The sequence below is a fragment of the Protomyctophum parallelum genome (genome assembly GCF_964188405.1).
Source record: "Protomyctophum parallelum genome assembly, chromosome: 1".
NCBI classification, from domain to species: domain Eukaryota; kingdom Metazoa; phylum Chordata; class Actinopteri; order Myctophiformes; family Myctophidae; genus Protomyctophum; species Protomyctophum parallelum.
The window spans coordinates 55,894,652-55,919,968 of NC_139697.1; the positions used below are offsets into that span (position 1 = coordinate 55,894,652).

The window sequence follows — 25,317 nt, forward strand, 5'->3', positions numbered from 1 at the left end:
GCGCCTTGGATAAAGGCGCTATATGCGCCATTTATAAATGACATCTTTCTTTACTCTTTGTACGTATATATCTTGGTATCTGTATTGATCCGTTTCCCTCCTTTTCTTTTGTTCTCCGTCTCTTATTGCCTCTTTCTCTCGCACCAGGGGGAGGACATTGTCTTCCTGGCCACAGACATCAACCTGCCAGGCGCCGTGGACTGGGTGATGATGCAGTCGTGCTTCAACCACCACTTCATGCTGGTCCTGGAGAAGCAGGAGAAGTACGAGGGCCACCAGCAGTTCTTCGCCGTGGTCCTACTCATCGGCACGCGCAAGCAGGCCGAGAACTTCGCCTACCGCCTGGAGCTGAACGGCAACCGGCGGCGGCTGACGTGGGAGGCTACGCCGCGCTCCATCCACGACGGTGTGGCGGCGGCCATCATGAACAGTGACTGCCTGGTGTTCGACACGTCTATCGCCCACCTTTTCGCCGACAACGGCAACCTGGGGATCAACGTCACCATCTCCATGTGCTGAGGGGGTGTGCTGTGCAGGGAGGGAGACCATACACACACACACACACACACACACACACACACACACACACACAGCTGTAGTATTGATACATGCTGGTAAGGGACAAAGGAGTTGTTGTACATGCGGGGGGGGGTTCTCGTTACGTTTCCCTGAGCAGGCCACAGAGACATGAGGGAATAGACATTCCTGTGCGGTGCTGTGCTGTTCTATGACTGGCTCATTATGTTGGCAGCCTTTTCCCGTACAATGACCCGTGAAAATGCCACGAGTCATTTGAGTGGAAAGACGTGACTGATTTGAAAGAAAAAGTTTTCCCTTTTAAGCGGACGATTGCCACTTCAGTCGCATGCATAATGTTGATTGCTGTGTCATTTACAACAAGACTCAAGTGAATTCACCAAACTCCAGTCACCACTACAGCTGTTGCGACAGTGCAGTGTGGAGTGTTACTACATACCACAAAGCGATACTGTACTTTTTGCTCCCTTTTATTTGTGTGTGTTCCATATTTTCTACCTGAGGCCTGTTCATTACTGTTCAATGATGGGATGGTGAGAATTGGTCTTTTTCAGTCGACGTCCTCGCCTTGTTGACAGAGATCATAGGAAAAAAGAGCAACAGGCCCTCTTCTTACTGCTTTTGTCCAGGACCAATGCAGAGATAGAGTGATTCCTTTGTCTGCTGCTTCATATGGTGGCCTTGGCCCGGGACCCACTCTATCTGTACCCCAGGCGAGATCACTCCCCCTCTCCCCCATCCACACCGTACAGCCCTGGGAATCTCAAAGCAGACATAAACTCAAACCCACTCTTCCATCCAGCCATGGAGTCCTAATTCTCTGGGGCTCTGCTGCTTACCAAGTTCCACAGCTGACTGGGACGGGCCACTTGAAGCCCGCCTAGCGGCTTCTTTTGTTTTGTATGTCCATGCAGAAACCATTCTACTCACAAATATAGGAAAGAAAAACCAGAGCCCCATTGCGTGTATGTCATTCAGAGCAAAAAAGTTAACAACTTATGTCCTATTCAGAAATAAAAGGAAAATCTCATCTACAAGCTTGTGGTGCGACACATTGTGAGATTGCAGATCTGCTATCCCCCCCCCCCCCCCCTATTTATTCTATCTATTCCTAAAATAAGGACTATTGTCAAAATGGCAGTGCAGGAAAAAAAAAGTATTTGTCGGGCGACTCGGGATGATGGTGTCCTACAGTATGTAAGAGTAAGTAGGGTGCACAAATCGGTGCTTATAAATTAGAATTTGCCAATTAATATATTTCAAATAAACCCCATAGAAAAATGCAGGTGCAATACCACACCAAACAACTATCATGTCCAGATATGTGAAAAACAATTACAATAGCAAAAATAAGTGACAGCAGAAAAATGCTTGTCTTCATCTTATGATTTTATAAAGTTTGAGAAATTGTAAGCAATGTCAATCACTGTCTGGACCAAAATAACATTTACAGGGTTCCAACATTTAGAAAATGAGTTTGATGTAGTTGTAGACCCACTGTCTTGTCACATATTGTGATATTTGTTATGATGAATTATTATTGTATAATATAAACTATTACATTATTACATTATGACCCAGCCACTATCAGAAATGCTGCATAATTACTCTTACACAAATGAGCAAACTATTTAAATCCAGAGAAAATGGGGGGGAAAAGAGCAGAATAATGAAAAAGAAAATGTGTAGGGAAGGACCATAGTTAAAACGATGATTCCGTGTTTATTTAGGTTTGTCAGTTCTGCACTGCTCGGAAATCAGACATTTCAAGTTTTGTACGGTGGTTGGAAGCCTGAATAAATGTCACAAAATGCAAGGCAGATGTCATTTCATGCTTGTGTTAGCATTTTAGACGCATCGCTGTAAAAGGCTGCAATGAAAGCTGTGAGGTTAAAGGGATAGTTCAGATTTCTTTAGCTGTATGAAATACTTTCCATTAATATAGCGGTTGCAACTGTATTAATTGATTGCCTGAGTCCCGTGGTGGGAGTTCTGCTCTGGTTTTGGTGAAATATTAAGTAGTTCCGGTCATTTTGTGGGGGGCACAGGGGGCCACGCAGTAAAAGTAAATTAATCCACAAAACTAACATAATTTGTATTGTTGACCTATTTCTAATATATTAGTGCAACTTTAGTTCATTTTTTACCCCTCTATCACACAGAACTGTTTTTTGTGTGCATATCACTACGCCCAAAAAATAGTTCCATGTTATAGAGGGGTCAAAGTTGAACGAAAGTTGCGCTAATATTTTAGAAATGGGTCAACGATACAAATGACGTTAGTTTTGTGGATTAATTTACTTTTAATGCGTGGCCCCAGTGCCCCCCAAAAAATGACCGGAACTACTTAATATTGACCAAAACCAGAGCAGAACTCCCACCACGGGACTCGGGCAATCAATTCATTCAGTTGCAACCACTATATTAATGGAAAGTATTTCATACAGCTTAAGTTAAAAAAAATATGAACTATCCCTTTAAGCTAGCATGCTCGGGAGGTTGCTTGTTTGAATCTTTGGCCCAGCCCAGAACGACCAGACAAGGAAAGTCACGATGAGGGAACAAACTTCTATCCATAACGGCTATTGTCTTCAGCAAAGGCGTTCAGTGTAACGGTTTTGGTAGACCTGCTCTGCTCCCATTTATGAATATATTCTTAATGTATACTGTGTACAACATCTAATAGGCCTACCTATGACAGCAGCAATGCGATGGTGCATTCCTAAGCTTCCTCAGTGTCAACATGACATGAAGCATTGGTCTGGAAACGCTCACATACAAACTGCCAACTAGCAGTGTTTTTCTTATGTTGTATGAAACATCCTTTGGTTTGCAAATTTAATATTTCTAGGAGATTATTTGTTTCACTCTGTAACACCTCTGCTGATATAGACTGTGCTGTGGAACCCTGTTAAGCCGCAGCCTTTTTAATCTCTGTTAAAAGCTATACTCAGATTCCCTTTTGTGGTTTGTTTACCCACCAAGGCCTTACTTTTCTACTGATGCCCCCCCCCCCCCCCCTCCTGCAAGTCTGATGGGTTCCTGTACACCTACAGTGCAAGGATTTCTTTTTTTAAGTTTTTAATGGAAACCCTACACGGGGAAGTGGAACTAAGAACTTCGTTATTCTTTTTAAAGAACTTTATACGAAAACAAAAATACATATGACATATGTCATCTTAGTAGTTAGTGCTCTACAAAGGCCCCTACTGCCTGGATTTGGAATAAAACCAAACTCTTGAACTGACAACAAGTCGCTCACTTGAGGCCTCACTTTCAAAGCTTATTGTGCTACCGTGGGATAAGAATGATTTGCTATTATCCCCATACTGTATGTCTCTATAAACTCTTGTAGCAAGCATTGCAACCACATGGGTCAGGATTGGAAGGAACCCATCTCTGCACTAGATACCTCTGACAGTGACCATGGACATGTCTGTAACCTCACCATTCCCTGTATGGATGCCGGTGTACCACGGGACAACTACCCTCAGGGGTAATTCAGACGGCTGCAATTTCTTCCCACCACATTCTGCTTGATTTATGCTCCGTCGCATGGCGGTGTGTCGCACCCCTAAAATAGCTGATCTGCGACGCATTGTGAGCTTGCAGATCTGCAATTGTCTGCGAGCGACACTGTCACTCAACAAACATAAATTGAGTTGAGAATTCACATTGCATCTTTGGCCTGAACTAGGCCTCGCTCACAAACCCTCCAGTGTTCCCTCTCTGTTCATTCAGCAGCACTGCAATGGTGTGCTTGCTAGAGCAAGAAGCTACCGCCATCTCTGAGAAAATGGATGTATAAAACAAGTATAATTGTAGCCTAATTTTCATCCTGAATACAAAGAAGTGTAATCCTTATATTTAAAATGAATTATATGAAGGTTCAAAGAAAAGCCTTGTAGTGCGCAGCTTGCACTAGAACTGTAATGGGGACCAAAATGGAACAAATCCGGGACTAAAACTGATAAATATCCCACCTTAAGCACTACTGCTGCATATTATTGGAGGAAACATTGCTTTCAACTAATCACCTCTACTATACTGCTCTCTGACTTTCTAAGAAATGTTGAAATATTGCAAATGATAATGTAATGATATATTTTCTAAAAGGAAAAAAAAAGAAAGAAAAAACCTCATTGGAGATTTATTCTGTTGTGATCATTTGAAATGTATTACTGTTCATGGTTACTCAGTTGTACAGAGATTTCTAGGTAATTTTGTAAATTGCTTATCTGTTGATATTCTTACTCTGCTATTCTAGTTTTGTGTGTCATCCTAGAAACGGTGACTGTAACAGTCGGTTTGGCCTCTGCACGCTCTGTTGTGTGAAATGTCTCAAGGAGACAACACGTTCAGGTAGTAATTCCTACGGCTATCCAGGTGGTTGAAACGCAAGGCAGGAGATGATGAGATGTGCAATTTCTCATTTCCTTTAAATTCTCATTTTAAAATCTCAAGCAACTATATCCTTCCAAATGCCACTTTTCAACAAGCTAAAGTCTGAAGATGGTTACTGATTATGTTAACGGTGTGGTTTTGCCACCTCTTGCCCCAAGTTGTCTTTAAAAATATTAGCAGTTAAATTAAAAACATTGGCAGGCTTGCTGAGGTCAGTGTCTTTTTCATTCAGAAACACAGATAATCAATACATTGTTTTTTAAACCTGTTTCACATACCCCTCCCCACACACAAAAACCTGCTTTGTCAAAAAGAAAAATAATATAGGATATATAACTTTTTTAATAAGCACAGTCGGTTGCACAATAACCATATTTCCCCCCCTCCCATGTATTTATTTTGTAGCTTTATTCTATGTACTCGACACAATATGGTATGTAGGAAATCGATTTGTCTCCATTTGGTTTGTCAAAATTGTTTGCATTGCTCATTGAAAACACTGGGATCCTTGGGTCGCAATCTATACATCACCATGGATCCATCATTTAAATATTGTTTTTATACATAGCAGAAATACTATTTTATCCGGTCAACTTGTAACTGAAACCTGTGATGTTTGATCATGTTTCTGTAAAGATTAGAGAAATCTAACTTCAACTGCAGTAAGCCATAATGCCAAGACATGGCTTTTTTTCTCAAGTCAGATGATTAGGAGCTAGATGTAACATTACAGGATTCCCCCCCCCCCCCATATGAGCTGATGTTTTACATTTTCTGTAAAGAGCAGATGATTGTGATCGATATTATCAATGTTGATAATGGTATTGGGCAGAACCATGGGAATGTCTTTTTTTTTATCAATGTCTTGACAAAGATTTCAGTTTTGATCTTGTTTGGTGTAGTATTGAATTTTTCTTGACATGTTTGTATTGAAGGTGTGGAGGAGCATGTAAATGAAAACTGCAGTGCATAAAACAAAAGTCATCCCTTAATGTTTATACTGTGTGTGGGACATTTTGTCATTTAAAAGAAAAGCCAATCATTCCTATAAGCCGATGTTTCCAGCCACAGCATTGTGCCCTTTTAGTGTTCTTGGACAAAGACACCTGCTCACTCCCAGGGCTTAAACCTTAAACTAGCAGGTTAAGCCACAATTGTAACAAAAGGTAAAACACAAAGATGCTGTTCACGTGCTGGTCACATGCATTTAGTGCAAGTGGTATGTACAATCTACCAGGTGATCAGATTGATGTCTACAATATTGAGCTGACCAAAAAAAGCATTATTCAAATTAGCAACCTATATAATAGTAAGGTGTTTTTCACTGTCCCTTGGAAAACTGCTAGTGATCATGTGCCCTGAGATAGAGGCAAAATGCACTAGACAAATTCTGATTTTGGATGGATTTCCCCCATAGCCTATATCCCCCCCAAGACAGATTAGTTTACATCAGCTGCTGAAGACAAAACGGTGCCTGTAGTGTTATAACAGAGGATGACACCGTCAGCGTGTCTCAACGTGATGGAGATGAACAAAGCCGGTGACATTTAGTGTTTAAATGCCAAACATCTGCACACTGACGTCTCCATTGGAATCTAAGACATGTCACTCCTACTCGCTCACACTCTCCCCATCATATCCCTTTCTCTGTGTATACTCTCCCTGCCTGTCTTCTCATTCACAGCTTTGTTCTCCTTCCCCCTTGCCTCAGCACCAGCTCTCTCGAGTAATTTATCAGACCTTTCATGCCTCAGTTATTCATGACATGAACACACATTAGCCTCTGCTGATGGGGAAGGACATTTAATTGTTTTAAATGGCAAGAGATTGACGTGCTCCTTCATGCATGAGTCATGACCCTAATGGACTTTTGAGTTGAAAATGAGCCAATGATCACTTAACAGTGGACATGATGTTGGGTAACAGTGGCAAAATGTACTCCGGTTCCATTGGCAATGCTAGAAAATCACCTAAAATTGGAGTTGCAAGGTTGTTATGACAAAGGAATGTTTTTCTGAATGTGGTTGACTGTTAATGTAGGTTTTTACATTTATTATTTTAAACATTGGAAACAGAAATACGTCAAGGTTGCCAACCTGTTGGCGTTGAGTCCACAAACTAGTCATGGATGTAAATATATTTGGTCTTTATGTTTCCATTTCGGTTGGCTCTTCATTTAATTCAAAATGCTATTGTTTTAGGACAACTAATGTTTATTTGGGAGTTGGGACAGATTCCTTCTCTCCAAACTGTTTAATTGTAATACCTCTTTAATTTTGGAGTGCAGAGCTAGCTTCTCCTACCTTGTGTTAAGTATATTACTATTTTGGTCTTGAAACTCAATTTAAATAAAATATTTATATGCCAAATGAAAATTTATTTTTTTTCCTCTCCAAAAAGTATTTTTTTAAATTATTATCTAACAAATGTACGTACATGTACAATGTTACAAGGAATAAGGATCACCAAACTATCCATCTCTAAAAGACAGAGGAAACAGCATTTGAATACACACTCAAACCGACTGTCAATATTTTGTTCATTTTAGGGCTTGGTATTGTTGCAACTAATCGAATAGAGTTCATTAACATTGCACGAACCAGACCTGGCAGCCAAAAGGTACAGTGATGCCCTCTGCTGTGTGAACACAGTATGAATCCCCAGCCAGCTGCAGGGGAGCTAGCCTGGCTAATAAGCCAGACCTTGTGTGACATTAGTCTGGCTTATTAGCCAGGCTACAGGGGAGCAGCCTCTCTGTAGAGTAGATGCATTCTAAAAGGGATTGATACAATATTGCAATGCATGGGAGAGAAATATTTTAAAAATACTACAAACATCTCCCTAAAAAGAGGCCATATTCAGGTGTTGGAAATATACGTGTCTTCAGAAATTATACTCTAGCTCATACAGTATGTCTTAAAACAAAGATTTTGTTAATCCCTGAGGTGACATTGAGATTAGTATTTAAGCATAATATTAATCAGTGAGGTGTAGTCCGTTTTACAATGTTACATTTAAAAATGGAACTTAAGGAAAGACATAGCATTGTGGCTTGCCTTAAAAAAAGTCCAGTGAAAACCATCTCTGGGTCTTAAGACGGGTGAACCAATGAGTTGACGATCATAGTGGTACCATGCTTATCTTAAGGCTTGCTTGTATTATTCTCTTCAGGTTCGCCTGTACTCTCGCTCTCGGCTGTGTTCTCCGTGTTTGCCGGGACGTTCCCTCTCTCTGTCTCTCTCCCGCTCTCTGTTTCTATTGATTTCCCTTTCCCAATCTTTGCTCCTTTCCCCGTCTCTCTCTCTACTTCTCTCTCTCACCCGCTCCCTCTCTCGATCTCGGCTCCTTTCTCCGTCTCCCTTCCTGGTCTTGTCACTGTACGTCTCTCTCTCCCAGTGTCTATCGTATGCCGTCTCTCTGTCTTTCTCCCTCGGCTTGTCCCCGTCTCTCTCCTTTCCCCCGTCACCATCCCTATCTCTCTCCCTTACTTGATCACTTTCTCTCGCTCTGTCTCTGTGCTCTAAGCTCTCTCTCTCCTCCCTGCCAGCTCTTTTGCTTTCTCGTTGTTGTCCGTTGCCTCCCTCCCTCCTCTCCCCCGCTCTGTCTCTCCTACTCTCGTCCTCCCGGTGCCTTTCTCCCTCCCTCCATCGTTCACCGTTTCCTTGGTCTCCACGGGGAGCGTGTTGCCCTCTTTCGTCCTCCTTTCTGTCCATTTCACCGCGGCCTGTTCGTCTGTCCTCTGGCGCACCCCTCTGGTTGTGTTTGTCATAGCCAAAGTCCTCCTTTTCTTGCTTTACTTTCACAGAAGGGGGCGAAGTAGAGGATGATGAAGAGGACCTACTCGGCTGCTCCCTCGAGGCTTTCTTCTTCTCCTTCTTCTCTTTCTTCTTTTTCTTTTTTTTGTCTGGGGCAGAGAACCAAGAAACCATCATTATGTAGCAATCTTACAATACTGGATTCCACCATCTTAATCGAGGACCCTCTCGAAAACGAGATACTATATATCTCAATGGTGTATTCCTAAATAAAGAATTCCAAACAATCGGATTACAGCAATAATTGAGTGTAAATCAGAGTGTAGTGTAAACTAATAATACACTCAAGTTAATGTCACCTTTTTTTGTCTTCTTCACAGGGATGACGTACTGATCGTCCTCCGATTCAGAGGACGCAGGCTCGGCCACTTCGGCCACTTTTGGGGCGCAGCCCTGCTCTCGCAGCTGTTTGGTGATGTCATCAATGTCCTCTGAGTCTTTCGGTGGCTTGTAGTCCTTCACATGGTCCACTCGAATTGTCCGCCCTTTTATCTTTGACAGCATATAGGACAGTCACACAACACAACAAATGACCTTATCACCTAAAAGTGGAAAAAATGCCACGTGAACTTTTTGCAACCACATTAAAAAGAATCACCTTAATCCCATTCAAGTTGTCTACAGCCAGGATGGTGCTGCGCTGGTCTTCATAGCAGATGAAGCAGAAACCCTTAGATTTACCTGTCTTCTTGTCACGCACAAGGTTGATGTTGACAACCTCTCCATACCTGGGATAAATAGAAGATTTAATGAATGCTGTGAGAGTCCTGTGAGAGTTAACACTGAGGCCGATTCTACAAACACCTTCTCACACTTTAAAGATTATAAGAAATCTAAAATAGCAGATGTACAAGCTTGCAGAGCGGCACGAAGTGACTAACTAGCTCAGTTATGCGACTAGTGCTAGTTGCATAACTTTCATTTCCAGTCTTGAACCAGTGAGCCCTTCCAGCAATGCATGCCACCTTAGAAAATTGGGGTGATTTTAAAAATGTGCTGTTTAAGCACACAAACGACAATATTAAGTGATATTGTATCTGACTTCAACTTCATTAAATGTGGCCAGTTGAAGAAAGAGTGAGCAAAAGGCTGATATGGGAGGATATACACACTACACATAAATAGGTAGACAAGCATCAAGAAAACACAGACGATCAACAACAGTGGACGAGGAGAACATTTTTGAGACACTTACTGAGAAAAGACACAGATGATGTCACCCTCTGTCAGCTCATATGGAAACCCCCCTAAAAAAGAAAGAAAGAAAAATATTAATGAATTAGAAGTGATGTGCATCATGATGCATATATGCATTCCCACATACATATGCATGTACTACATACTGTATAATAAATACTGAATACTTTGATTCGACGTTTGCCCGTTTAATGGTTATGGTACCACATCAATACAGCATGGAAATGTGGACAAAATCTTATCCAATAACAAAATAAAAATATTGTACGTTTGACCGTCTGAGAGGCGAAATCTCATCAAATGGTGGTCTGTCGACTGTGGACTCAAATGCTGAATAAATAATGGGCCTTGATATGAAAACCACTGGGTTAACCCATTCTGAACGGGAACCCATTTTGGTGTCAGCATCATGTTATGCTTTAGCTATTGAAAAATAGCAGATCTACAAGCTCATAGCGCGCCACCGAGTGGCGCGCTACGAGCTTGTAGGTCTGCTATTTTTGAAAGATCGAAGAGCGACTGACATTTTTGGAATCTGATCTCAGGTCAGAATGGGTTAATCAGACCAGTGTGTGTCCAGTGGAAACCTCGTATGAATCTGATCTCAGGTAAGAATGGGTTAAGGACATAATTGACCGTCCGCACTAGTGACTTTCAAGGTGTTAGCTGTACCCGCAAGCATGTACCTGGAGCGGATAGCAACTGGAAATATGTTCCCTCGAAACTGAGGTAACTTTCTGATAGTCTACTCTAGAGACTAGACGTATTGAAGCATCATCATTAGAATGGTACGGTAACCCCTCTTATGACTTTAGTTTAGTTACCTACGAATATCCAGGCGCTGTCCTTGTACTCTGAATGCCAGGACACTGTCTCCTTTATCCCAAGTTTGGCCTCTCTCTCATTCAGCTCGTTGATCAATTTCACCTTGGTTAAGGGACTATATTAAAGAACAGAAGGTGAGCAACTAGTATCAGTATCAGCTTTCTTCGTGTGTGTGTTTGCTTTCACATAAGAACTCCATAAGTAGGCATATAAGAGAGGATAGCTCCGTAATTGGAACCTCTATATCTAGATATCTCTATTGAAAACGGTGGACCCTCTTTAGCCCCTTTCGGGACCCTACGTAAAACTTTTATGATATTTTGTTGAGTTTTACGTTGGGTCCCTGCTCACTACTGTATTTTCGTATGGAAATTCCTATATACGGAAGTGGAGATTCTCTCTAAAATAGGACCCGCGGCATGTGACGCCATTATTTTCCTTTAGTTATTCTGAATTCGGTAACTTTAAGTAGCTATACATCCAGCTGCGAATATCTCCTGTGGCGCGGAAGCCGTTAAGTATTTTTAATCTTTGTTTGACCGATTTGGTCGCTTTATTTCTTCTTGTTTGTTTACCGTTTATTGTACCGCCTCCCGGTGTGCGGTTGGCTTGTGAGGCTACGTCCCTGCCTCTGATCTGCTGTGTCATAGCTATAGCGCCACTAGCTAGCCAGATAGGCGGTACAATGAGGTGTCAATAAACAAGGAAGGAAAAGAAGAATCCAAGCTTCCAAATCGGGCAAACATATATTAAAAATACTTAACGGCTTCCGCGCCACAGGAGATATTCGCAGCGGCATGTATGGGTACTTATACTTTACATATTCAGAAAGCCTCATACTGAAGAATATCGTCAAAGAGCGCGGCGAGGCGGTAAACATGTAAACATGAGCCAGTAAATGTTTTAATCAGGTGGCATGGACGACGTGGAACAGGACCCAATGCACTGGGTCGAACAAATGTCAGAAACTTCAGTAGCATTTGGGTTCTGCTTGGAGGGCTAGACCCTCTTGTAAACAAGCTTGCTTTATAGTGTCGTCCACTCACAGTTAACAGTTGTTGTATTGAGTTGTGCTTGAAATGTACTGTAATTCTGCAAACTGTTAAATACTTCAATCAATCAATCAATACACTGCTGCGCTTTAGCTCTGAGCAGCAGCGTAGAGGTTCCAAACGGAGCTAAAGAGAGGACTGATGCAGAATTATCAATAATACATACAATACAATAATACACAAAGATCAGCCTGCCTTGCCTTTCACCTCATCCCTGTGTGAATTTAGCAATTTTCACATTAATATAGAGTGCAGAGCAGACTGAAACCTAACTGGCCAATACTACTAAATTATTGTGATACTGCCAGTTCAGGTTTGACTGGTGCAGGATTATTCTTGTTCTAAAAGCAATTCGATTAGATATCGAATTTGAATATTTCAAGGGATGCAGCAAATGGAAAATGCACCCTATCTATGGCTGTTGTAAATGGAGTTATAACTGATGCAAACTGTCAGTTTTCAGTAAGCAGTAGGTTAGCGGTTTTAGCAATGGCTCTTGGCTTTGGAACAAATGTACGCAACACAGGATAAGATCTAAAATCATACGACGACGTTATTAATACGTGTTAAGTCACTTTACTTACTTCATTGTGTGGACAGAATGCTATGAATGCCTCTGCAAAGCTACTTCCTTTGTCTTTCCCATCTTTCCAGAAACACTTCCGGGTGAATTAATGTACTGCGCAAATCTCGTTGGCTGTGCTGCCATCTGGCTGCTTGGAGGTCTAACTGCAGGTTGTTTTCCGTTTGACTAAAATAAATATATACATTTCAACAAGTCTAAACACGCATTTGCAATTAAATAATTTTCTTAAACGAATACAAAATCTAATATTTTTTTCCCCCATAGATAATGTGAACATACAATCGCCTTCCCGCGCCATTGCTCTGGGTGGCGCTGTGGCGCTCCCATCATCTCCGATATCTTTTCAGTACCAAAGAGTCTATTTGTAAACAAAGTTTACTGAGCTAACATGTTCGTTTTGAAACGAGCGAACAGAGGTTTCGGTGCATTTCACTTGTCATGGATTTGTTTTTAAATGTCTTCTTTAATAATGATGTAGATGTAGGTGGCTGGCTATCAGAATGTGTCACAATATGGCTCAGACGAGTAATAAACTAATAACGATGAATGAACGTTGCTAACTTCACCTTTGGGATATTACATTTCATCTGGTTCCTAAAGTGAGTCGACAAGTTACAAGGTAATTTTGCTAGCATTGATCAAGACTGTCATGGATTGATTCTTTCACACTATATGCACTATGTAGAATGGTAGCCATCGTTCACATGATTATGACATTTCATGTTTCAGGGCTATAGTAGAATGGTAGCTCTGGTCCATAGCTCTAATGCGTTGCATTTAGAGCTATGGACCAGAGCTAGTAGACTGGGTACATTTCAAACGAAAGCATAAGTCAGTACAAAAACTGTTACTTTGTGGACGAAACCATGACAAGCACAATTAATTAATTAATTCAGAATCTCATCAGCCAGTTATTCTGCACTGTGCTCTTCATTCATTTAGAATATTACCAGCCAGTTAATTATTCAGCACTGTGTATCTCTTAGGTAAGTGAGTAGTAAGAGTTGTATCTCCTAATAGGCTCAGGCTGATTTTGAGAACAGCATTGGGCTCAGCAGCCTCAGCTAAAGTAAGTTCTAATATACCTGTCCTGTCCACCCACACCCTCTCGCTCAGGAGGATGATCTCACAGGTGTTCATCTTGTCTTCCAAGGGGGACCACCTCATCTACAAAGACTGTATCCTTTGCTTTGCTTATGCTTTGTTGGTGACAATTTGACATTACACTTGTGATTGAGGATGAGGATTTTCTTAACAATGTTGTCCATCTATTTCCCCTTTTATGTATACAAGGAACTTTGTATTGTTGAATAGAGGAAAGAAGTGCTGCCGTGGTCCTTGGCTGTGAACTGAAAACAGGTGCTTGTTGGCGAGGGTTCAAACATGAAAAGATAAAAAATAGGTCCAAGGCACTCTGTTCCAGTCAAGTGGAGAAAACAAAGCCTTTGTTTGTATGGCATGGCAAAGACCATTAGAATGGACCAACACGTTTCGGCTACAGGTCATGTGTTACATGACCTGGTGCTGTAACAAGTAACAAGATGATGTGATACTAACCAGCCCAAGTGTTGGACAACTTGTACTGTCTGTACAAGCCAAATGGAATGTATAGTACCAAGGAGAGAATGCAGGACCTACATTTTGACTATGCATTATTATAACATCATTATATAATCATCTGTGTTCATTTATCCATGATTTGTAACTCTTGAGTGTAAATGTAATGTCATTTTTGTGACGAGCACAATGATTGACCATCCTTCAATGATTGACCATCAAACAGTGGGTAAGGAAATATAAAAAAATTAAGTCTGCACACTGTAACTTTGTAAAGCTCCCAGTCAAGGCTTTATTATAGATTAACGTTTCGACACTGCCTCACTGCGTCTTCGTCAGAAGTTACTGTGTGCAGACTTCTATTTTTTATATCATATTTTGAAATACACCTTAGCTCACCATATGCACTAGCCAGTGGATCTTTTGGTTTTGTAATGGTAATGGTTGTTATGACTACTATTATATCGCACTAATCAATAGCAAACCCTGCATGGGTTAGCTTTTGTTGCAACTGTCCTTAATCTGAACCACCAGTCCGTGGAGAAGCTGGAAATGATGCTGTTAATATTTTCTATGAGAAGGTCACTGCCTTGAGTGGTGACCAACCTCCAGTAGTAATGGTAAATAAAGTGTGTGTGTGTGTGTGTGTGTGTGTGTGTGTGTGTGTGTGTGTGTGTGTGTGTGTGTGTGTGTGTGTGTGTGTGTGTGTGTGTGTGTGTGTGTGTGTGTGTGTGTGTGTGTGTGTGTGTGTGTGTGTGTGTGTGTGTGCGCACACGTCTGCGTCTGTAGCTTTCTCTTGATGTGTGTCTTTCTTGACTGACACTCTACTGTGAGTGTCTGTTTTGTCTGTGTCACTGTCCTTGTGCTCTATGGGATTTTCCGGTCTTGTTGTAGCTGCGTGCACGCATCATTCCTTGATTTCTTTTCAAATCTGAGTGTGTTGTGTCAAGATAGGGTTATTATGATTAAATACTGAAACAAAAAAAACATAAAAAAAATATATCAATATAATATGTAAAGTTTAGTACTTAATGAAGTGGTTTTCTCTGTTCTGGTCTATTCAACAGAATCACAAGAATTTGCACTTTGTCCACATAAGACAGGGAGGCCTCTACTGGGTTGCCACCACCACAGTTGAATCCTCCCCGTTCACCATCATTGAGTTTCTGAACAGGTGTGATGCAATACTTCATCAAAGTGCTACATGTTATCCCCTATTCTATTGTACCTGCCCCAGATAACATTATGGTCTAATTAGAACAGCTTGAGCAATGAGCATCGCAACAAAGTAAAACCAGTGTCAAGCAGAAACACCTGAAATTACTGTAAATGTGCAAAGGAAGTGTAGTCTGTAAGGTTGACTGTTGCATCATGTGTGTCATTGTTTTCCTCCAGACTAACTGCCCTGATAAAAGACTATTGTGGCTGCCTATCGGAGAAGTCGGTGCGGATGAACTTTGCCCTCATCTATGAACTGTTGGATGAGGTTGTGGTGAGTAGTCCCTAACCCTGCAAACACTTTTTTATATTAATGAGCGATTTTAGGCAAGCCATCCAATTGGTCAAAACGACATTCCAGCTATACACTGGCCAGATGTGCTGGTTTGCTGAGTTATACTTACATACTTACCTTAGTTGTGTGTGGAATGTTACGTACTGAAAAGGGCCGATCTACAAGCTCACAACGTGGCTCTCTGCAATGTGTTGTGAGCTTGTGGATCGGCTATATTTGATGCATGACACCGGTGCACAAAGTGTAAATCATAACTTCATCCTAATCATATTTTATATCTGTGTATAAACTGCATTGAAGAAGATTTGACACATAATATACTAAGAAAAAATAATTTGCTACTTTGGCACATCTAGTATTGGTATAGATTAGAACTGTGCTTGTCAGTGTCGGGGGTGTAGCGTTAGTCCGACGTCCCAATAATCCAACATTACTAACCCTAACCCTAACCTAACCATAACCGCACGCGGAAGCCACAGGTGAGTTTTCACCGGCCACGTATGTTGGACTATTGGTACGTTGGACTAATGAATATCATAAGGTATTCTTATGATTAAATTTCCACACAACTTTCTAACAGATAATCATTGCTTCGCATTTCTCTATATAGCTCTATATTTGTCTGTTTATTTCTCTGTCTCCCACTCTGTATTTTCCTGTCTCCCCCGTTCTGTATATTATATTGATTGCTATCTCTCTCAACCAGGACTACGGCTACATTCAGACCACTTCCACTGACATCCTGAAGAATTTCATCCAAACTGAGGCCGTCTCCTCAAAACCCTTCAGTCTATTTGATCTCAGTAATGTTGGATTGGTAAGCTCTTAATGACAACAATGAAACACAATAGGGAAACTAACCAATTTGTAGATCTTTTGGTAGAACTGGTTTTGTTTTCCTTGTTCAGTTTGGAGCAGAAACCCAGCAGAGTAAAGTGGCTCCCAGTGCTGCGGCCACTAGGCCAATCATGTCCAGTCGAGGAGAGCAGGTACAGTAGGGCCTGGATGATGATGGAAAGATCTCTGTCATTCTTCTTCTTTTGGCTAATTCCTATCAGCGGATCATCTTATTTCCATCTGCTTCTGTTCTCTGCGTCTTCCTCTGTCCTTCCAGCCAACCTGCATGTCCTCTCACCGCATCCATAAAACCTCCTCTTTGGCCATTCTCTTCTCTCCTTTGCCTGGCAGCTCCATCTTCAGCATCCTTCTCTCAATGTACCTCTCATCCCTCCTCTGCACATGTCCAAACCATCTCAACCTCTTTTGTTTTATACCCAAACCTTCTAACCTGGGCTAATCATCTAATGTAATGATTTCTGATCTTGTCACTCCTAATGAGAATCGTACCATCCTACAGTACTTCCGCCTCCTGTCTTTTCGTCAGTGCCACCGTTTCCAAGCCGTACAGCATGGGTAGTCTCACTACCAGTCTTATACAGTACATCTTCCCTCTCACTCTTGCTGGTACTCTCCTGTCACAAGTCACTCCTGACACTTTCTTCCATCCATTTCAGTTCTCTCAAGATCTCTGTAATTCTCTTACAGAGAAGGATTTGCTTTTGAAAATGCAATAGCATTTAAAGTATTAAAATAAATGTACACAAAACACAAAAAAAGCAAATACAAAAAGATGCAAATAGATTTGCTAATTGTTGACTTGCCTGCATTGGCTAGAGTTGTTCAAATTCACCTTTTAATGTGTGCAATTGATCCTTTTTCGTATTTCCTATTTTATGGTGTCATTTAATAATGTCATGGTATCTCTGCTATATAGTATAATACCTGTACCATACTATTGTGCCAAACTATCTTTCTGGCACTTGGAGTTCATTAGAGTAGAGTAGACCAGTATTTGGTACAAGTGACGCCCAAGCCTTTTCTTACTCAAGCAATCTAATCCGTCTTTTCACCCTGCTTTGTTTTCAGGGAGGGAAGAGCGAGATATTTGTTGATGTGATTGAGAGGATGTCTGTTGTCATCGGCTCCAATGTGAGTAGTGCCCCCTTACAATAACAGTCTGACCAGGGCACATGATTAGAGCCATAAAGCCTTGCTAGTGGCCTGTAGTTCAAGTGCTGAGCAAGTGTCCTGGAAATCTGGCCATTTCATATGGAGATATCTTGTGTGCAACTGTGCATTAAGTGTGGTGCAAGAAGAAAGACCATAGGCTCACCAAAATCGGTATGGTTCATCCTCCAGGGATGCACCAGCCTGTCATTTACTTTCAGCCTGTACTTGGCTAATGAAGTGTTCTCATTTTGTAGGGTGTTCTAATGAAGTCTGACATTGAGGGTGAGATCAGAGTCAAGTGTTACATGCCAAGCTGCTCTGGTAAGTCTGTGATTCTTCGAATAGATAGACCAAATGTAAAGGCCTAGCTTGTGCTGATGGTTCCCTCCCTGTTTGCGAGGACTGTCCTTTGCGTACATACAGTAATTTGCCCTAATTTCCGTGTTCATCGCAGCATGTAGCCATAACACTCACCTTAAATTCAACCCATACTAAATCATACTGTGAACTCGAACTGACTAATCATAACATTGCAAGGTCTGAACAAAATGTCTTCATACTGGTAAAAAGTCCTTACATCTGTGCAAACGGACACAGTGTACTTCATTTCTCTCACATGTTGCCTTGTGTTGACAGAGATGCGTATTGGTTTGAATGAGGAGTTCAGCATAGGCAAGTCTCAGCTCAGAGGTGAGTAGAAACATCTAAAACTCTCACACAAAGAAACTCACTGTCACACACATCATGCTTTCTGCATCATATAAAGTGGAACTAGAACCAGCTGATGTTACTGGAAATGGAAAAACAAGACGGAACAGAAGGATTTCTGTTCTTTTATGTCTAGGTATCAGCAATTGTAGCAGTAATAGTAGTAGTAATAATAATAATATACAACAGCACAAGAAATGTTTACAAAAAAAGAATAATACTATAATCTCATAGCTGAATGTAGTCTGAAAAAGGAGAACAAATTATTTATAATTCTTATCTTTTCAACAAAGGACTTTTATTAACTGTGCTTTAATAACTACCATTCATTAATTTTGGTTCAGCTGTGTGCTGCAAGTTGTTTTGTATGAGACTGTCATCACTTTCAAATCACAGGTACATCATTACTTTAACCCATTCTGACCGGGCACCCATTTTGGTGTCAGCTTCATGTTATGCTTTAGCTATTGAAAAATAGCAGATCTACAAGCTCATATCGCGCCACCGAGTGGCGCGATACGAGCTTGTAGGTCTGCTATTTTTGAAAAAATCGAAGAGCGACTGACATTTCTAGAATCTGATCTCAGGTCAGAATGGGTTAATCAGACCAGTGTGTGTCCAGTGGAAACCTCGTATGAATCTGATCTCAGGTCAGAATGGGTTCAAACCTTTCATAATCTCTTTTCTACTCTCTCCCATGTCTTCTCTTTTCTTTCCTCGCCTTTCTCTCCTTACTATTCTCTTCTCTCTCCTCCACCTACCATTTTCTTCAGGCTATGGAGCAGCAGTGCGTGTGGATGAGTGTAGTTTCCACCAGGCTGTCAAACTGGACGAGTTTGACACATACAGGATCCTCAAAATCTGTCCCAGCCAAGGAGAGGTGGTTGCCAAGTTCATTCTCTCTCACATTCGTCTGTCTGTCTGTCTGTCTGTCTGTCTGTCTGTCTGTCTGTCTGTCTGTCTGTCTGTCTGTCTGTCTGTCTGTCTGTCTGTCTGTCTGTCTGTCTGTCTGTCTGTCTGTCTGTCTGTCTCTGTCTCTGTCTCTGTCTCTGTCTCTGTCTCTGTCTCTGTCTCTGTCTCTGTCTCTCTCTCTCTCTCTCTCTCTCTCTCTCTCTCTCTCTCTCTCTCTCTCAGTCAGTCAGTCATCTTCTCGTCCTCTTTCCCCTTGCAAATCATTCCATTACTCCAGCTACTCTGTCTCTCTCTGGTTTGTCCTGTTGCTGCTGCTTCTCAGTGTCACAAAAACACTTGCCGTAATTACACCTTGCTATACCATCTCTCCATAATTATTGATAATAATATTTGTTTGTATATAAGTGTGTATTTACACGGTTGGCCACTCATTCTGTTTCTCTGACTCACTCAGTCTCTTTGTGCACGTGCCCTCCCTGTTTCTGTCTACCTCTCTCCGTCGTGGCTCTCTACACAGCAAACTGTGATGCAGTACCAGCTGTGCGACGACATGCCCACAGCTCCTCCCTTCCGCCTCTTCCCCACTATTGAGAGGGACAACGGTGGCAGGTACAGGTTTTTAAACATGGAGGACATACTCATAGTCACACAACAAGCAATGACCGCACCAACATCCTTTGTTCTATGACTCTCCGCTCCTGAAAGATGACTGATTAAATATATAATTTGTAATATGACTCCTACCTTTTACCTTCTTTGGGGGCAGCCTATTTATCATTTCCACCCAGTTTTGTGAAAATCTCCCCTTCCATTCTCTAGTTATTTTGTTACAAGATGGGGATGTGGATGCAATTGGTTTTTGTTTTTCAACTTTCCATAGATTGCTGATGTATATGAAGCTGCGATGTGACCTCCCACCAAAGAGGTCAGTATTGCACACCGATGCATTACTTAGCCTTCATGTTTTCTAATTAATTGAATGCTGTGGCAAAAAACAAAAAGAGACCAAAGAAGCTAGCACTCTTCAGCTGTGGCTGATTTTATTATGCCTGTTCAATTTGTTTTGCACTGAAGAGCACCTTGTTTGGGATCTGCCAGAAAGACCCGCTTCTAATCTTAATTTGCATAGCACATTAGTGTTACATTACTTACATGGTACCGAACATGGGAAAAGTAAGAGAGGGACAGATAAAAAATATTAAAACTAACTTACTAACTAGTAAAAAAAGATATATATTACACGAGAAGAACATCACAATAATAATAATAAAATGTGATAACTTACTGAAAACTATTAAAACTAATTTGTGTTACAGCTCTGCAATCAATGTCTCTGTGACCATCCCAGTTCCCAAAGGGTCATTGAGGTGAGAAAGATGTCCCATCTTGGGTCCTACACAACTCTAAAGGCACTTCTGCCTACTCACATTATGAGACACACAAATGCCTTCTTACCACTTCCCCAACACAAACGCAATTCTTTAGCAACAATATGAGAACGTGAGACCACTACATGTGAGGAAACAAAACATGCAAAGGTTACAGGAATTGTGCCACTCTAAGATCCTGTTTAATGAAGCTCAATTCTTTGTCTTCTGTTCCTCTGGCTATCGATCTCTCTCGCTCGCTCGCACGCACGCACGCACGCACGCACGCATGCACGCACGCACGCACACACACACACACACACACACACACACACACACACACACACACACACACACACAATTCCTTCCTATCAATACACAGTTATCACTATGTTTCTCCCCATGTCCACCACCGCCTATGTTTTACTGTGTCTAGTCCCATCTTCTTATGATCACATCTTCAATTCTACTTGACACTGTACATTGATTGATTGATTGATTGAAATATTTATTAACAGTTTGTAGAATTTACAGTACATTTTAAGCACAAACTCAATACAAAGACTGTTAACTGTGAGTGGACGACCCAATTAAGCATTACACTTGTTTACAACAGGGTCCACATTGTTCAATTCATCAAAACATTTAGAGACATACAAATAGACACTTCTATGTAGCTAAAGAACAGAACAGGAATTCATCATATAGGAAGCAAAAAGGGAAAAGATACATATACAGTGAGGGGAAATGGGGTGGGGGGGGGGGGGGGGATTCAGATTTTACAGAGGCCAGTTTCGAATTGCAGCCATCCGTAGGTGCCCTTTGAGAGCGGTTTTGAAGGAGTCAAGGGATTCACATGTCTTAATGACTGTTGGTAGGGCGTTCCACATTTTGGTGGCATAGGAGCGAAAAGAATTTAGTCCCTTGTTTGTGCCGAATCTGGGTTGTACATGGTTTGTTGTACTCCCTCTGGTGTTGTGGGTGTGGACTTCGTTTACACTAAGGAAGTATTTAGACAGGTACATGGGTATCTTGGTGGTGTATCGAATCTTGTGGACCAGACCCATTGCAAGATGCTGTACTCTGTCGTCGACCCTAAGCCATCCCAGCCTGTCAAAGTGGGCAGGGTTGGATGTTCACATTCACATTCCCATTGATGTGCAAAGTATATACTCAAGTAAATACTACAAGTATTAAAACACATACATTTTAATTTTGACACTTGACGGAGAGAGAGAGAGAGAGAGAGTATACTATTGGTCCTTTTTAATGATATAAAACGGGATCGCTGTAATCCATTTTAGAAGCAAAAGTAGTGTTAATTAATATTAATGCTTTGTTCTATTGAAATGTATAACATTTCCCCAAAACAGATTTTTGTTTTTTGAAAATAGCAGCTCTACAAGCTCACAATTGGTTGCAGTGCAACATGTTGTGAGCTTGTAGATTGTCTATTTTCACTATATTTGAAACTATTGAAACCTTTTCTTGCCTTCCCTGGTCTGAGCCTCAAGATGCACATTGAATATATGCTTGGTATAGCATCTCTTGGGGCACAAATGTGACATCACAATTTGATTTAAGGTAGTTATTACTCATTACTGGGGAATTGATCTACTGTGTGAAATACCCCATTATGCAGCTGATTGCAAAATGATTACCGGTATTTAAAACAAAGAGCTGGTCTCTAGAAGAAATAATCCTATACAAATCCTATTGGATTTTCTAATAGGACAATAATCCTAAAAGAAAAAAATCCAATATGATTGGTTCCAAATTCTATTAGAGTCCTATAGGATTTATTTTTATAGGGCTTTATACTGGCCTTGACTACTGCTCTGGGCACTCATCTAATTTAATTTAACTGATATTGCTGATGAATTGAGTACAATGGACCACAATAAAACACTGCCACTGCCGTCAAAAAAGAATTGTACCAGAGCTACAAGTCCTCAGTGTGGCACTAGCCTAGACATAGACCTGAGCTTGTAGATCTGCTGGGTGTGTCAGTAGTTACTCATTCACAACAGCTGCTAGTAATTGCGATGCCGTCCACTGTTTGTATATAACACGCCTATTGCCTATATTGTATCAGACCAGATGAAAACCCGCTAGGGTCTAAATGTGCCTTCTTTAATAACATTTATGGGAGCTGATATACGGTGTGCAGACTTTCCTTCCTATCCTTTTAGCAAACCTTTGATTGTACCTGTACTATTAATAAACGTGTTAATAAAGTATTCAACAAAACAAACACTGTTATAAAATAGAGGTTGCCTAATGCCTACACACAGTAATCCTGCCAGTACTGTCAGTGGTCTCTCTAGAAAAGTGGTTATTGTTTTATTTCAGTGGTAAAGCGGAAGGCTAGCCTCTAAAAAATAATAGCATCATAAAATAGAATGGGGAAGCTTGAGAGTTTTGACCCCATGTGACACTGACTGTATATTAATAGACCTTTGAGTTAAATGAACACATACGTACGTCTTCACCCTCTGTTGTACAGCCTCTCTCAGGAGCTAAGCAGTCCAGACCAGAGTGCTGAGCTGAGGCCTCAGAGCAAGGCCATCCACTGGGAGATTGCTCGTTTCCCTGGAGGAGCACAGCTCTCTGCTCTTTTTAAGGTGACTGGCCACTCTGAGACACTTCCTTAAAAACCACACATATTGTGACGTTTTTTCAATAAGTAATGATTTGTTCCCACAGCTGTCTTTTAGCAGACCACAGTTTAGACATTGAAATTCCTATTTGAGATGAACCTATAGTTTTAGAACACTACTTGTGTTTTAAATTACTACAATAATTAATTGATATGTTGGTTAATATTGAACATTAAACTTTCTGTTAAAGGTCCAACCAACTGTCAAAGTTCAAATGGTCATATTCCACGAAGCCAGACCACAGATAACATCAACTTTCAAAAGAGGATCCACAACTGTGATAATTAATTAATATGCTCCTCACTCCTCTCTCTCTCACTCTCTCCCCCTCTCCTTCACTTCCTCCTGCTCTGCTTTCATGTGGACACTTGTGATGTGTTGAAATGCTTGCAGAATGTATCAAACAATCCACAGATGAACCACAGAGGAGCAAGAGCTGTGATGACATATATTGATAATTTGTATACGATAATTAATTGCTATGCAAATCACTCTTCTCTCTGTTGTATCTCTCTCCCTTCCTTCCTTCCTCTGCTTTCTTTCAGCTGGAAGTCCCTGGTCTCAGCTCCGCTTCTATGCTGGAAGTGGGTCCAGTCAGTCTGAGCTTTGAGCTGCCGAAGTACACATGCACAGGACTACAAATCCGATTCCTCCGCCTGTCGCCCATACAGCCGAGCCCCTCACAACGATGGGTCCGTTATGTGACCCACTCTGATTCTTACACCATCCGCATATGACCCACCACAACCGTAACCCATTTTGACCTGAGATCAGATTCGTCGTTCTTCGATTTTTCAAAAGATAGCAGACCTACAATTAAGCTCGTAGTGCGCCACTCGCTATGAGCTTTTAGATCTGCTATTTTTCAATAGCTAAAGCATAAAGTAATGCTAACACCAAAAGGGGTTCCCGCCCCAAATGGGTTAAACAGGATATCTAGAAACATCCCCACTCACACCACCCTTTATTTGTAATAACCCAGTCCACAGACCACACCAATGATTCGCTGTGCAACAAAACCATTACAATTCGTTGCAGAGAGAAATTGCAGTGGATTGCAGAGCAGTTTGCAGACAGATTCTGTTGCAAGTGGTAGCAACTTCAAGCAAGTTCAAAGTGTTGCATCACGAATCGTGAGGACATGTCTTTCTACAAGGTCGGAAATAAACTGAAGGTGTGTTTCGATTACATTGGATGAAACCATCTAACTTCAAAAAGTAATTGTATCTGGGACAAAGAAAAAGTTTCTTATTTAAACGCAATGTTCATGAAACCCTTCCAGTATATTGATGGCTATCTACACATACAGCCAAAATTGCCACTACTAGTTTTTTGTTTTAAATCCAAAAGAGCATTTGCATGTGTCCTGACCTACAGACCTCCCCTGCCTTGCAACACCACCTTTTCAGCCCTCTGAGGACTACCAGTATCATTGCAACCCCCTGTTTCTTCATGTCTGTTTTGTATGCTATAAATCTTCCCATTTTTCAATAAATTATTTTATGTTTAACACGTGTATGCCGTACAACTCCACAACATTGTAGCGAGACACAATGTGAAGTCTAACCAAAGAACGAAATGTAGACTGAACTTATTTTTGGTGACATTGTTAACAGATATTTATAGAAATCTGCCATTGTTTCATGTTACTGAACAGTTGGATTAGGCCTACTCGTTGATGAATTGAACAAGGACCCTCTTGTAAACAAGTGTAATGCTTAATTGGGTCGTCCACTCACAGTTAACAGTCTTTGTATTGAGTTTGTGCTTCAAATGTAGCCTACTGTAATTCTGCAAACTGTTAATAAATATTTCAATCAATCAATCAAACTGTCCACAGCAACCCATAGCCTATAATGATTAGCTTGAACACACACTCACACAGAGCTATTGAATTTGGATTGCAATTTATAAATTGTTGTCAAGCTGTGACTAGCTTTTTCTGTAGGCCTATTTCTTTATTTTTTATCTTAACAATATTGGCATATTTATTGTGGGCACCCTTAAGGGTTCAGTTGACGAAAGTATATAAATGTGAGGAGGACTACGTTTACAATGACGGTGATTGCCATAGACTTTAGAGTAGAGCTGCGATATGACAGATCGTGACAGACTGCACTCACTGCAGGTAGTGAATAATGATGTGACACTGACTGAATGCAAAGTACCAAACG

The 25,317-nt window shown here is 41.1% G+C and overlaps 3 protein-coding genes across 5 annotated transcripts in view; 2 read left to right on the forward strand and 1 right to left on the reverse strand.

Annotated features, from left to right (window-relative positions):
• Positions 1 to 5,933, forward strand: part of siah2l (seven in absentia homolog 2-like) — a 31,061-nt gene extending 25,128 nt beyond the window's left edge. Inside the window, exon 3 of the mRNA XM_083788007.1 lies at positions 148 to 5,933. Coding sequence (XP_083644133.1) covers positions 148 to 519 — 372 coding nt within the window. The 3' untranslated portion in view covers positions 520 to 5,933. The remainder of the gene's footprint in view (positions 1 to 147) is intronic.
• Positions 5,934 to 7,284: 1,351 nt separating this feature from the next.
• rbmx2 (RNA binding motif protein X-linked 2) lies at positions 7,285 to 12,469 on the reverse strand. The gene is made up of 6 exons (XM_083787996.1): positions 12,415 to 12,469; positions 10,778 to 10,893; positions 9,952 to 10,003; positions 9,355 to 9,484; positions 9,056 to 9,248; positions 7,285 to 8,845 (listed from the first exon to the last, which is right to left on the reverse strand). Exons 1-6 carry the CDS (start codon positions 12,417 to 12,419, stop codon positions 8,109 to 8,111), a joined length of 1,233 nt encoding a protein of 410 aa, XP_083644122.1. The 5' UTR covers positions 12,420 to 12,469; the 3' UTR covers positions 7,285 to 8,108.
• Positions 12,470 to 12,784: 315 nt separating this feature from the next.
• Positions 12,785 to 25,151, forward strand: ap4m1 (adaptor related protein complex 4 subunit mu 1). Of its 3 annotated transcripts, none has more exons than XM_083767043.1 (16): positions 12,785 to 13,035; positions 13,533 to 13,594; positions 14,508 to 14,593; positions 15,041 to 15,147; positions 15,369 to 15,465; positions 16,193 to 16,303; positions 16,395 to 16,475; positions 17,413 to 17,475; positions 17,751 to 17,817; positions 18,133 to 18,186; positions 18,978 to 19,084; positions 19,634 to 19,725; positions 19,997 to 20,041; positions 20,433 to 20,483; positions 22,990 to 23,107; positions 23,689 to 25,151. In XM_083767043.1, exons 2-16 carry the CDS (start codon positions 13,537 to 13,539, stop codon positions 23,878 to 23,880), a joined length of 1,329 nt encoding a protein of 442 aa, XP_083623169.1. In that variant the 5' UTR covers positions 12,785 to 13,035; positions 13,533 to 13,536; the 3' UTR covers positions 23,881 to 25,151. The 3 variants fall into 3 exon arrangements, with proteins under 3 accessions (XP_083623169.1, XP_083623168.1, XP_083623170.1); XM_083767042.1 differs by having other exon boundaries at positions 12,785 to 13,015; XM_083767044.1 differs by lacking the exon at positions 16,395 to 16,475 and having other exon boundaries at positions 12,785 to 13,015.
• The last annotated feature ends 166 nt before the right edge of the window (positions 25,152 to 25,317 follow it).

Coding starts and splice junctions, on each gene's coding strand:
- ap4m1 (XM_083767042.1), top strand. CDS start 12,963: ATGAACGTTGCTAACTTCACCTTTGGGATATTACATTTCATCTGGTTC. Junction 20,042..20,432: donor TGTGACCTCCCACCAAAGAG/GTCAGTATTGCA, acceptor TTTGTGTTACAG/CTCTGCAATCAATGTCTCTG. Junction 23,108..23,688: donor AGCTCTCTGCTCTTTTTAAG/GTGACTGGCCAC, acceptor GCTTTCTTTCAG/CTGGAAGTCCCTGGTCTCAG.
- rbmx2 (XM_083787996.1), bottom strand. Junction 10,004..10,777: donor CAGCGCCTGGATATTCGTAG/GTAACTAAACTA, acceptor TTTCTTTTTTAG/GGGGGTTTCCATATGAGCTG. Junction 9,249..9,354: donor ACAACTTGAATGGGATTAAG/GTGATTCTTTTT, acceptor ATGCTGTCAAAG/ATAAAAGGGCGGACAATTCG.